The sequence below is a fragment of the Mauremys mutica genome, chromosome 8 (genome assembly GCF_020497125.1).
Source record: "Mauremys mutica isolate MM-2020 ecotype Southern chromosome 8, ASM2049712v1, whole genome shotgun sequence".
Lineage (NCBI taxonomy): Eukaryota > Metazoa > Chordata > Testudines > Geoemydidae > Mauremys > Mauremys mutica.
In genome coordinates, this window is record NC_059079.1 from 90972520 (window position 1) to 90985636 (window position 13117).

General features: G+C 45.1%; 1 protein-coding gene across 2 annotated transcripts in view; it reads left to right on the plus strand.

The window, feature by feature from the left end:
- The window catches only part of ERGIC1 (endoplasmic reticulum-golgi intermediate compartment 1), a 93826-nt gene that overhangs the window by 24845 nt on the left and 55864 nt on the right, over nucleotides 1–13117 (plus strand). For both annotated transcript variants that reach the window (XM_045028605.1, XM_045028606.1), the window contains exon 2: nucleotides 8204–8265. In XM_045028605.1, coding sequence (XP_044884540.1) covers nucleotides 8204–8265 — 62 coding nt within the window. The remainder of the gene's footprint in view (nucleotides 1–8203; nucleotides 8266–13117) is intronic.

A 13117-nucleotide genomic window follows, 5' to 3' on the forward strand; every position in this document is an offset into this window, starting at 1 on the left:
GTCTTAATGCAGCCTTTATTTTAGGCTAAACTTGACCTGAGCCTGTTCTTCTAAATCCAGGATGGGTTCATTTCTGGATGAGAAGTAATGGTACTTGCTGAAAAGTAGTACTATTGACAGGAGCTGGTTACTGCAGAAAGTGGAGACTCCATGGTTCTTTCACCATCCATATTCTTATGTTCTTATAGGCATGGAATTCAGGTGGCTTGGTTTATGACCGTTTCACTGATCGGCCATAGATACATCAGTCTGAGTGTAATAAATTTTTTTTTTCATTTCAGTGACATCGGATACATAATTTGTCCTAATGAAATGGACAACCACTCTTAGCATGGGGAATAGGGGAAGAACAATGCTTTGCCCTGACCACATTTCCTAGGCATCTTCCTTTCTCAGTACATGTTGTGCTAATTCAAGACCAGCCACTCTGGGGCCAGTGTCTATCAAAAAGCAGGTGGATGGGGAGTAGGAAGCTGATTTATAATATACAATTCTACTTTGGAAAAATACACTTCACTTATAGTGGAGAAAAAAAAACAGCTCAACCCACTGTAAGCATTAAAGTCAAATCTGAATCATATGAAATGGGGTGGCATGGTGGGGGAAGGGAATCATCTCTTTGCAAATTTTATCATTTATTTATGACTTTGATAGTATTTGCTGGTGTGTGAATTCTATTCTGCAACTGGGTTGTGTATGTTGCGGTTTTGTTTGGCTGCTGAGATAATTTTGTGGGATATAAAATGCAGTCCTATAAACAAAAAGTAGAACATCTCTTCCATTCCCCAAAATTCAGTAAACAAGCGTAGATGTGTGTGTACATCTTCCTCCTCCCCCAACCTCAGTTTTGTCTGCGGTTTTGCTGAGAGTAGGTGGTTAAGGAATTTAATGTCTCTCTGTAGTGACTCACCAGAATGATTCACTAGTACGTGGAAATAGAACGACCCCGCGAGTCACTTAACTACTCTGAAAGGCTGAGTCGGGTGGCATGCTCAGCATCGCTTGCCCTTTCTGGTCTGGAGGCTGCTATTCTGTTCTCCCCATGTGCATTCCTTTATGGTGGGGCCCATAGTGCTCCTCCAGGTCCAATGAGGGGATCTGCAAACCTCACTATTCCTGCATGCGTTGACAGGAGCTGCTCCTATATACTAGTAGTGAGGGTATGTCTACACCGAGTTTTTAAACATGTGGCCGCAAGTCTTAGAGCCTGGGTCTACAGACTCAGGCTTGCAGGGCTCACACTACGGTGCTAAAAACAGCTGTGTAGACATTTGGCCTTGGGCTACAGCATGCACTCTGAAGCCTGCGGTAGGGGTGGGGTTCAGATCACAAGCACAAAGTCTGCACAGGTGTTTTTAGTGCAAAAGCGCAACCCCAAATCAGCAGACTCAAGCTCCGTGACTCGCTTCCACGGGTTTTAAAGTAGAGTGAAGATGTACCCAGAGATACTCGTCTAGATGTAGGGAGGAGAACATCTTGATTCCCGTCAAATAAATTCCTCCAGATGCCAAGGGTCCCCTTTGCTGCAGTGCTGCTAATACTTACCCACCAGGCAGCTTGATTTCTTTTCCTTTGTTGACACTTCTCACTCTCTTAGGTGTGCACTTCTTTTTTTTGTGTACGAAGATCACTGTATCTTAAAGGAGTGTTATTGCAGAATTTCATGTCACTCTTACAAAAGTTGTAAAGTGTACCACCTCTGAGGTGTTTACATGCCACATACCGATGGTGTGGCCTTTGAATTTATTTAAAATGCTTTGGGATCCTTTGGATTGGCAGCTGCTGTGCAAGTGTCAAGTCAGTAATATACGCTCCTCCCACCCCAAAAAACCCTGTACACTTCTCTGTACAGTGGGGTAAAGTGCTTCACACCAACTAATGTGGCAGACTTCAAGTCATCTGAGTTTGAATCCTGCACAGCCTGCAATGGACTCGCTTTCTGGTTGATGGGCACAGTTGAGGCCTGTTCTCTCTTTGGGAGAGTCACATCCCAGATAGGTGCTCAGTGTGTAAATCCTTCTCTTTTGAGAGTTCGTACATCTAGGGACATGTGATTGAAGCTGCATCTACTCAAACATTCAATACACTTTGTCACTTCAGACTCAGAGGAGGTGATTGCCTCCAAAGAATGACTGAAAGGGTCTTTTTCAGTGACTGCTCCCGTGGGCACACACACTGCCTTAGGCTTCAGCGAAAGGAAGGCAGGAAAGAAGATGCAGTCAGAATTGGCACCAACTGCGCTGACTGCCCCAGCGCGAGTTGCCTTTATGCCAGCGCTGGTCTCAGGGCCAGCACTCCTGATGCCAACAATGTCGTTATTAGAGCTGACAAAGGTGAGACTAGAGAGCTGAGCAGAGCCCAAGCATGGATTCAGGCATAGGGAGATGTCATCCTGTAAGGAGGGGAGAAGCTTTGCTCCAAGGACAAGGCATTGAAATCTGCCATTAGGGCAGGAATGATGCACAGTGAACTAGAACAGACTTAGATGCAGACCCTGCCAATTATGGGTCAGTGATATGCCCTCACAGGATTATTGAGATCCCCTCCAGAGGCATAGTCTGTGCTATAGTCAGAGAGGTGCCCAGAACTGGAACTGAAACATTATTACACAACACCAGTGTTCAAAGAGTCGTATTTTCTTCACTGTTGCTGGATTACGCCTTCCCTCTGGCATCAAGAAGGGATGCCTGTCTTCTGAGAGTGACCCGAGGGCTGGTAGCTGACATCCCTGTGGTATGCTTTCCACCCTCAAAGAAGTGTGAGTGCAGCAACCCCAAAGTCCTTGCGCCTCCTAAGAGTCAGCGATAGCCTAGTGCAGTGGTTCTCAATCAGGGGTAGCAGTACCCCTAAGGGTATGCAAAGGTCTTGCAGGGGGTACATGAGCTCATCTAGATATTTGCCTAATTTTACAACAGGCTACATAAAACACACTAGCGAAGTCAGTACAAACTAAAATTTCATACAGACAATGACTTGTTTATACCGCTCTATATACAATACACTGAAATGTAAGTACAATATTTATATTCCAGTTGATTTATTTTATAATTATATGGTAAAAATAAGAAAGTAAGCAATTTTCCCATAATAGTGTGCTGTGACACTTTTTTATATTTGTATGTCTGATTTTGTAAGCAAGTAGTCTTAAGTGAGGTGAAACTTGGGGGTATGGAAGACAAATCAGACTCCTGAAAGGAGTAGAGTAGTCTGGAAAGGTTGAGAGCCACTGGCCTAATGGACTTCCTGAGTAGGCAATCTGTGACCAATTATAAATGGTCCTGGCACAGATCCATCACAGGACCAATATTCCGTCATTGGGGATCTCCCATAATAGACTTGCTTGCTACCAAGGACAATGCCAAGTATTGCAACTTTTCCTCCAGAGGTGGCCTCCATCCAGGATAGTTGCCAGATGTAGATTGTAAGCCTAGTACAATGGGGCCCTAGGTGCTATGGGAATAATTATTAATTATTTATATTTAGTGGTTGGCTTATAAACCTTTATGATCTAGAGCATAATGTCTTCCAAATTTGTGAGCACTTGCACAGATAAGTTAGACTTATTTATACATCTCCAATCTTTTTTTCCCCTCACCCCCCACCCCAGTCCTGCTAGGCTCTTGGCCTCAATGACTTCTGTGTGGTCTTGAGTTCTGCTGGCTAACTGTGGTGTGTTTTCTCTCCAGATCTATCCCTCTCGTGGTCCCTGCTGCCAGTGCTGCTTTCTGTCTTGACCGTTGCAGTATCCTGCTCCAACCCCTAAATGTAGTTGCCAAGTTCACCTACCTTTTCTGCTACTCAGGCCACGTATCGGCGTTTGCCCCATGTGAAGTTTAAAGCTTGTACTACCTCCCTAAGCTCTCCTTCCTGCCTACAATCCAAGCGCCTTTCACCACTCTTTTTGTGTCCTTCCTCCACGGTTTGTTATGGGAACCCTTCCTCTCCCCTTCTAAAAGCTTGCCAGTTCCACAAAGCATTCCTCTTATCAGATGCAATCCATTCACTTTGCTCTGTACTGCACTTTGCATATGGGTATGTCTGTACAGCATTTTGGAGTCCATGGGAGTGAGCCTCCCAGCCTGGGCCAACAGACTCAGGGTAGCAGGGCTCATGCTAAAGCTCTAAAAATAGCTGTTTAGACTTTGCTTTGAAGTTGCAGCTTGGGCTGGAGCTTGGGCTCTGAAGCCTGTCCCTCTCCCCGGCTTTCAAAGCCCAAGCTCCAGCCTGAACTGAAACATCAAAGCACTGTCTACAGAGCTATTTTTAGAGCACTAGCATGAGCCCTGCTAGGCTGAGTCTGTTGACCTGGGCTCTGAGGCTTGCTTCCTTGAGCTCCAAAATGCAGTGTAGACATCATGTGTCTTCAGACTGTGAGCTCCTCAGGCTAGGGCTTGATTTTCTTGGTGCACTTTGTCTGTTGTGCCGTGCTTGGGTATTAAATGTTTGTAAAGTGCTTTGAGATTCTCATGTGACAGGTACTATAGAGGTACAAAGTGTTGTGATCAGAGAGGCTTGGGCCCTGAAGTCTGGATCTGGCTCCAAAGGCTCGCAGAGTTGAGGAATATTAAGATCTAGAGTTTTGGCTCAGTTCTGTCTCTAGTTATGATTTTATTAAATGGGAGAGGATGGGGAATACAACTGAAGCAGCGTAGAAAATGGAGAGGCTAGATTTCTTTTTCAGTAGGTGATTACAGCCAGCACATAAATGCACATGACAGGTCACAGGTCAGTTTATGTTGGTGGTTTGTCCCACCAACTTTGACTCTGTCCCTCTTTAGAGATTTCCTATATAAATAAATCTAAAAATATATGGTTTTGGAGGGGGAGGGGAGTGTAAAGAGGCCTTTAGGAGGTGGGTGCCATTTAGGTGACTAAAATGGGAGAGGGCGCTATTTTGAAAGCAGCTTTTCACGTATTCAAATACCTATATATTCTGCATTTATTTTTATCCTGCGATGGGTCATAACTTTAAAACTAGTGAACATTTCTCACTCTAAAAACACGCTTCCTTTTATAGTGTACTCATGGCGGTGGTTTTACTACATTCAGCATAGAACTATTTCCTATTTTCCAGTTGTTCAGTAACACTCCGAAGCCCTTGCTGTGCCTCTCTCTCCATTACTTTCTCGCCTTGCCAATCCGTTATTGTGATTTCAGTGAGACGACGCCAGTGTTGAGCGTTTAATGGGCCGTGAGCAGGAAGTTCAGCTATTTCCTCCTCCTGTGAGACCATGATGTCATCAGCTGTTCTGGGTCACTTTATCATCTGCTGCTGCTGTTGCTTTGGTGTATGTGGAAAGAATGTAAACAGCAATTTCCAGATGTTCTCAGGGTGGCTGCAGACCCATAAATGGGCTATTTAGTTCAGGAGCATTAGTAATGTGTTTAGGGGGTGGCAGTGATTAGAGTAATAAAAATGTATAGTGCTATAAGCATCCAGCACAGCATGTGTTGTTAGTTATATCACGTATGAGCAAAAGCTGGCAAGGGGGGCAGTTCCCGCTGTGTATGTATGTGGCCCCATTGGTGCAGTATCTGAGCATCTTATAGACACTGAGTTTAGCCTCCCAGCACGCCGGGGAGGATTTCACAGGTGGGTAACTGGGACAGTGGATGATTAAGTGATTTGTTCTGTGGCTTAGTCAGGCATTGAACCCAGATACGTGATGTTCCCAGGGCCTTAACCATAAGATTATTTTTATTATTATACTTTCCTGTTTCTCCTCCCTCTCTCCCTCCCAAACCATCACCCCCAACTTTGAACCCCGGATAAAATTAAACAATAGAAAAGTCTTCTAGTAGGTCTGTGGCAGGCAGGTGCTAGTCTTTGTTAACCCATTCTGCCTCCAGGTGGTGGCTAAGGAGCTTGTTATATTGATGTTCTAGTCAGACTAATGATGAAAGAATCCCAAAAGGCATTCTAGTTGTTTTCGCAACCCCCCCCCCCCAAAATAGCATATTTGGTGCTAGTGAAAGGTGCTGGATAGGTAACCTTGGAGCTGGTGGCCTCTGACCCATAATAGGCATAGCACAGATTGCAGCAGCAGAGTGAAGGTCTTCCACCCTGAGCTCTCAGTGCTCAACAAGAGATCCCCTCTAGGTGGGAGGCTAGTTAAGTGCTGCTGGTCCATAGATTAATTAAACTAGTCCAGAGTGGGTAGATAAAATACAGCAAGGCCATGGCAGCTAATGGCTAGAGTAGGAGACTTTTTCTGGCTCTGCCAAGTTTGTCGTGTCACCTTGTGCAAGTCATTTAACTTCTCTGTACCACTGTGTCCCCCATCTGGAAAATGGGGATGATGATGCTTCGTTACCTCACAGGGTGCTGTGAAGTGCTTTGAGACCCTTAGATAAATACTGAGGTTGACTATAAAGTATTTTGTTTAACTAGTGTTTTAAAAGGAAGCTACCTATTGAATTTTAGAAAGTCGGAGAGGGTGGAAAAATGAATCTTAGCCTTGTATCTTCTCTGTGTGAAAATGCAGGTTATTATAGTGTCCAGTTTGGGATTGGAAAGGTCTTATCTATCTCGCTGCAGCTGGAGACAAGGACTTCAGGGTGAACTATCAAACCTCATGCACCACTAGGGAATTAAAAAAACAAACAAACCAAAAAACCCCAAGGCTATTTTTGGGGGGAACCAGTCATTTCACACTTCATGGTGTAGGGTTTTTTTTAATGGACTAATTAATTTTTATTGAGTGTTGGAAAATCTGATGTCAGACCTGCATTGCAGCAGGGCATGGTGGAGCACAACTCGATTGGAAATTATCATAAGGCAGTGCAAGTTTAACTATGGGAGTTTAAAATAGCAAAGCTGAGCCATGTTGATATTAAAAGACATGACTGAATAGAAATAATGGTCTAATATTAAACTAGTTTTCTTTTCTTGGGGGAGGAAGCAAAATGCTTGGCTGGTTTCTCTCCCAATATTTGTTGTCCAAGTATAGGATTCTTACCTCAATACCTTGGCTTTTTTTTTTTTTTTAATTATTGCTGGGAGATAGGTGTTTGCAGCCCCCCCATCCCCTCCAACCCACAAGTTACAAGTTGCTTTATGGATTATATGGCAGTCATTTACGTTTGTCTCATCATAGCACATACAACCTTGGTGTAACTCCACTGAAGTCAACTGGATGAATGTTGCCCCTTAAGTTTCCTGGCAACTGAAGCCAGAGCTCCCTGGAGTTTTTTCCAGGCTTCTTCCATGAATCTCTGCTGCCATGTCACAGTTCTTTGTTTTTAATGATTTCAGCTAGGGGAAGATCTAAATACCTGCTCCCCGTTCCACCTGAACCCACCCAGGTTCCCATGTGAAAGGAGCTCTTCTGTCTTCAGTCTTAACAGACCTATTCTTTAATTAGGTTGCCTTTCTGCATTTTTCTTCCTCGTTCATAGGAGCTGATTGACTGAACAGCTTTGCTCGTTACAGCAGGATTAATTTAAAAGACACAACTGTTTCTGTAATTCAGGTTTGGGGCTTGGGAGATGTTCCTTTTAGAAAATCTGTTCTGTGGATCCTGCTGTGAAAAGCAGAAAAAGACTGGGCCCAGTAGGTTAATGTGCAGGCTTTTAGTCTCCAGAGATCTGGATTCAAAACTTTATTTCCCTAAATGAAAATATATGTATGTATTCTTCTCCTAGTCCCTGGGTATGCTTGTCAGTACCTCCACAATGACTGCCCAGTCCCATGACACTAGCAGCCTGTCTGATATTCCATCGCTGTCCAAAGTGGGTGCTGTTGGTGAGGACGGGAGCTTTGGGGGTGAGCATGTGTGTGGAGAGCCTGCCTGGTTCGTACTGGGTTCCTTGCATTCATAAGCCCATAGTTTGAATACAAAAAACTTGAAAAGGGAAAAAAATACTCTTTCGATGACATCATTGATTATACAGTGGTCTATAATTTGTCCACCATAACCTATTTCCCCCCAATGCTAGCTAACTAGCTAGAGTGCAGAGACTCATGAGAGCAAGGCAAGGGAGGTAGAGGAGGGAGCTTGCAAAGGTGGAGCCAAAAAGTAGCGAAGTTACATAACTGTACAAAAGGAAAGGGCTTTGTGTTTTTTTTCATGCCCTTCTGCAAAATGAAAAATGTTGTTGGAAACCTGAATGGAAAAATCCTGAGCATCATTGAACCCTGCAGGGACATGAAGTATATTGAAATATTCCACCTGTTTTATGGCTGTTGCTTTTCCTCTTTCAGGTTTGATATCTACAGGAAGGTGCCAAAAGACCTCACACAGCCAACCTACACAGGAGCTATTAGTAAGTACCAGCTCTCATTGCGGCCTGTGCATACCCCAGTCTAAAATTAGTATTTCTTCTGGCCTCCCTCTAAAAGGTATGATTTTTAAAGGGATATTAAACACACGAGAAAAGACATCTTCTGTAGCTGAAGCGGCTTGCTGTGACCAGTCTGTGCTCTTGTATGGAGGAGCTGAACAGCCCCTGAAGGCAATTTGTTTTAGAACCACATGGACAGAAAATGTCAGAAAGGGAGCTGTTAAAAGCAGGCTCTGAACTACCAACCAATTAACTCTGACACAGGCTGAAGTAGGTGGGGAGCTGCTAGCTCCCTCCCTTGATGGGTGTGTGCCTGCTCCAAACAGACTTTGCAATTCTTGCCTCTCCTCCAGCCCTGCCTCTTTCCTCAATGCCTCACTCCCTGCTCACTTTTCTCCCCCCCCCCCTTTCCTCTGTCACTTGCTCTCCACACTCACTCCCAGCGCTCCCAGGACTCACCAGCTGCCTGCAGAGCCAGGCTGGGAGGAGCTGACGTGGAGCCTGCCCACCTGCCCAATTGGGGCACAGCGGGGGGTTGGTCCCCAGAGCAAGGGCCTGGGGGCGGGGAGGGATCAGTCCCCGTAGGAAGGGGCGAGGGCTGGGGCAATTGGGGCACAGCGGGGCGGGGGGGGGGGTGGAGAGGTTCCTCCCACCCTTCCTTCCCCCACCCTGGCGACGGCACCTACTTCTTGGAGCCCGGTCTAGAAGCCAGCCACTGCTCTCTGTCAGGTGTCAGCAGCTGAGCAGAGAGCAGCTCCTCCATGTGGCTCCAGCTGCTGCTCTTCCTACACCCCCCCTCCCCAAAATACAGATTATTTTGTATAATCTGGAGACTTCGCCACTTCTGGATCATTCATTAATTGATCCCTTTTCTGGATCATTAATGAATATGTTGAACAGCACAGGTTCCAATATAGATACCTTTCTCCATTGTGAAAACGGATCATTTATTTCTACCCTTTCTTTCCTATGTTTTAACCAGTTACTGATCCAGGAGAGGATCTTCCCTGTTATCCTATGACTGCTTAATTTCCTTAAGAGCCTTTGATGAGGGACCTTGTCATAGGCTTTCTGAAAATCCGGATACACTAAATCGACTGGATCAGCCTTATCCACATGCTTGTTGACTCTCTCAAAGAGCTCTAATAGATTGGTGAGGCATGACTTCCCTTTACAAAAGCCATATTGACTCTTCCCCAACAAATCATATTTACTTATGTATCTGAAAATTCTGTTCTTTACTATAGTTTCTCCCAATTTGCCCCCTACAATGTGGGACAATACTGCAGATTTGTCACCCGAAAAGAACAGCGCTCATATGGGAATCTTCCTGCACGTCCTCTGCAGTGAAGATCAATGCAAAGAACTCATTTAGCTTCTCTGCAATGGCCTTATCTTCCTTGAGTGCTCTTTTAACACCTTGGCTGTCTAGTGGCCCCACTGCCTGTTTGGCAGGCTTCCTGTTTCTGATATACTTTAAAAAAAAAAAACCCAAAAAACATTACTACTAGATTTTGTATCTTAAACAAGTTGCTTCTCAAATTCCTTCTTGGCCTGTCTTATTGTACTTTTACATTTTATCTGCCAGAGTTTGTGCATCTAGGATTTGGCTTCCAAATTTTAAAGGATGCTTTTTTGCCTCTAATGGCCTTCATTACTCTGCTGTTTAGCCAGAGTGGGATTCTTTTGGTCCTTTTATTGTCTTTTCTGATTTGAGGTACGCGTTTACTCTGAGTCTTTGTCATGGTCTTCTTAAATACTCCCCATGCTGTTTGCAGGCATTTTACCTTTGTGGCAGCTCCATTTAATTTCCATCTAACAAGTGGCCTTATTTTTATGTCCTTCCTGCTTTTAGCGTTGGGTCTCTTTGGTATTCTCTCCCCCACAAGGATGTTAAAGTTAATGAGATGATGGTCACTCTTACCGAGCAGTTCAGCTATAGTCACCTCTTGGGCCAAATCCTGTGCTCCACTGAGGACTAAATCAAGAATTGCCTCTCCCACTGTGGGTTCCAGGACCAGCTGCTCCATGAAGCAGTCATTATGGGATCTAAAAATTTTATCTTTCCATTATGCCCTGAGATGACATTTACCCAATCAATAAGAGGCCAGTCGAAATCGCCCATTATTATTATGCTTTATGCTCTTGTAGCCTCTTTAACGTTCCTTAGCATTTCACAATCGCTGTTATCAGTCAGGAGAGAGCTGGGGTGGTGGGGTGGCAATAAAGATGGGATTCCTCTGGGATCAGAGATGGGGCTGGCGAGGAGAAGAGAGCCCAATATGACTTATTTTCTGCAATTTTTTTGTTTTTATTTTTCACTTTGCCTATAACTAGGGGCCTACCAAATTCACGGCCATGAAAAATGTCATGGACCGTGAAATCTGGCCTCCCCCCGTGAAATCTGGCAGCAGCAGAGAAGTAATACTGCAGTCCCCCTAAAATAACTTTACCACCCCCCCGTACAACTCCCTTTTGGGTCAGGACTCACAATTTGACAAATGCTGGTCTCCCCCCTTGAAATCTGGTCTTTTATGTGCTTTTATGCTGTACTGTACAGATTTCACAGGGGAGACCAGCGTTCCTCAAACTGGGGGTCCTGACCCAAAAAGGAGTTGCAGGGGGGTGACAAAGTTATTTTAGGGGGATTGCAGTATTGCCACCCTTACATTTCTGCTGCTGCCTTCAGATCTGGGTGGCCAGAGAGAGTGGTGGCTGCTGACTAAGGGCCCAGCTCTGAAGGCAGCAGCGCAGAAGTAAGGGTGGCAATACCATACCCTGCCATCCTTACTTCTGCACTGCGGCTGATGGTGGGCTCTGCCTTCAGAGCTGGGCTCCCGGCCAGCAGCTGTGGCTCTCCAGCCACCCAGCTCTGATGGCAGCACCACCTCCGGAAGCACAGAAGTAAGGGTAGCAGTACGGCAATCTCCCCAATCTCCCCTACAATAACCTTGGCCACCCACCACTTTTGGGTCAGGACCCCTACAATTACACCACCATGAAATTTCAGATCTAAATACCTGAAATCATGAAATATACAATTTTAAAAATCCTATGACCATGAAATTGACCAAAATGGACCATGAATTTGGTAGGGCCCTACCTATAACAATCCACTTCCCACCCCATGTATCTGTGCATAGTTTTTGGCTGATGTAAATTTCTTGCCTTGGGCTTTTCTTCTTCCTTCCTCCTTTTCAGATTGACTGAGTAATGTAATTTCACACCATCATTACCACTGAGTGCTCTGCGTAGAGTGGTAAATACAGATCTAGCTGATCCTGCCAAATTTGTAATTAGATGCCTAATGCAGCTTTCCTGTTCCGTTTCACACTGACTCCCTTTGATCATATAGTTGTGCCCTATTCACTCACCCTCTGAGACTGGGTTAGTGGCCCTGTATTCATTGCTGACGCAAGTGATGTCATATCCCTCGGTGGCGACAGGCGCTGAATAGAACTGAGTCAGTAATAGTGAATCAGAAGAATGTGAAGCGAAGTGAGCTGGGGAGACTCCTGACCAAAGATGGGCTGAGACATTTTACCAAACATTTGGTGTCACTGAACCATTTTTCTTCAGAGGCTCCATGCCTCTCTGGCTCTCCCAAACATCTGAATTCCTCCAGCATTGACCCTGCCCTCCTGTAGTCATGGTGCAGCTGCAAAGATTATTCCGAATGTGCCAGCGCAGTAGTTTGTATAGACACCTCCTCTCCCCAACAGGCACAGCCGTAAGGTCTCCATGAACCTGTTGATAAGTTTGCAGGCCCCTAAGATCTGTTGTTAGGAGGGGACTCTTAGTGTGTCGAGGCCCTAAAACTTACCTTCCATTTGGGAAGTGACAGTCCCACACCTCATCTTGATTCCATTTGGGAGCTTGTTCCGGAGTGCACTTGTCTCCGTATCACCTGAAAAGGAGCTTTTAAAAAACTCTTTTAGAGCTGGCACAGTGTGCCCCTCTCTGATCTGTGACATTTGATTAGTGCAGTAGGTTTGTCATGGAAAATTTTGGAGGCCGGGAATCTTACTAAAATGATCAACTGACTCATTTCTCCTTGTACCTGGCTTATCAAGCCTCCCTTTCCCTTGACAGGTTCCTCTCTAACCACTTCACATCTCCTGCCTGCCACCCTCCCGGTGTGGAGGGGATTGGAAAGCGTACAGCAATCAGGTGGTCAACATGCAAAACCAGCTGGCACCTCTGTGTGTGGCGATCTCTGTATACAGCCTTCTCAATGGGCTGCCTGTCTGACTCAGCCTGTGACTCTTGATTGTAAAACCAGCATCTCTAAGCTTTGCAGGCTTTTTATGGAAGTCAGGAGTGAGACAAGTCAACTGCCCTATTTAGGGTATAATGTACCAGTTTGCAGCCTGTCAGGACAGCAGGATTTTGTGATAAATATTTTATGGGATTTGGGTTGTAATAATCTTATTTAGGGGATTGTGTGTGTGCTGAGTGATTAATTCCCCATAAAGAATTTTTACTAGGGCACTAGAATAAATGAAATGACTATGGTACTAGAGTAGATTAAATGACTATGGTTGCATCTTTGAACATCCAACTTGCTTGAAGTTCTAAAACAGTTTGTAGCAGCTGATTGCTTACACTCCTGCACTTCCCATGTAATTGCTGCCTAGGCACTGGTCCAGCGTTGCCTCTGGAAGGGAACTTGCATGATGCTGAAGCTTTCTGGAATAGAAACGTGTTTGTCAGCCAGACTCCCACAGTCACTTTTGGGTTGTAAAATGCTGCTTCTCACTATGGCAGCTTACTGGAAGGTTTGGTGTCTCAATGCTGCCTGCACTAGGGAATGTTGAGCTGATCAGGTTCTGGG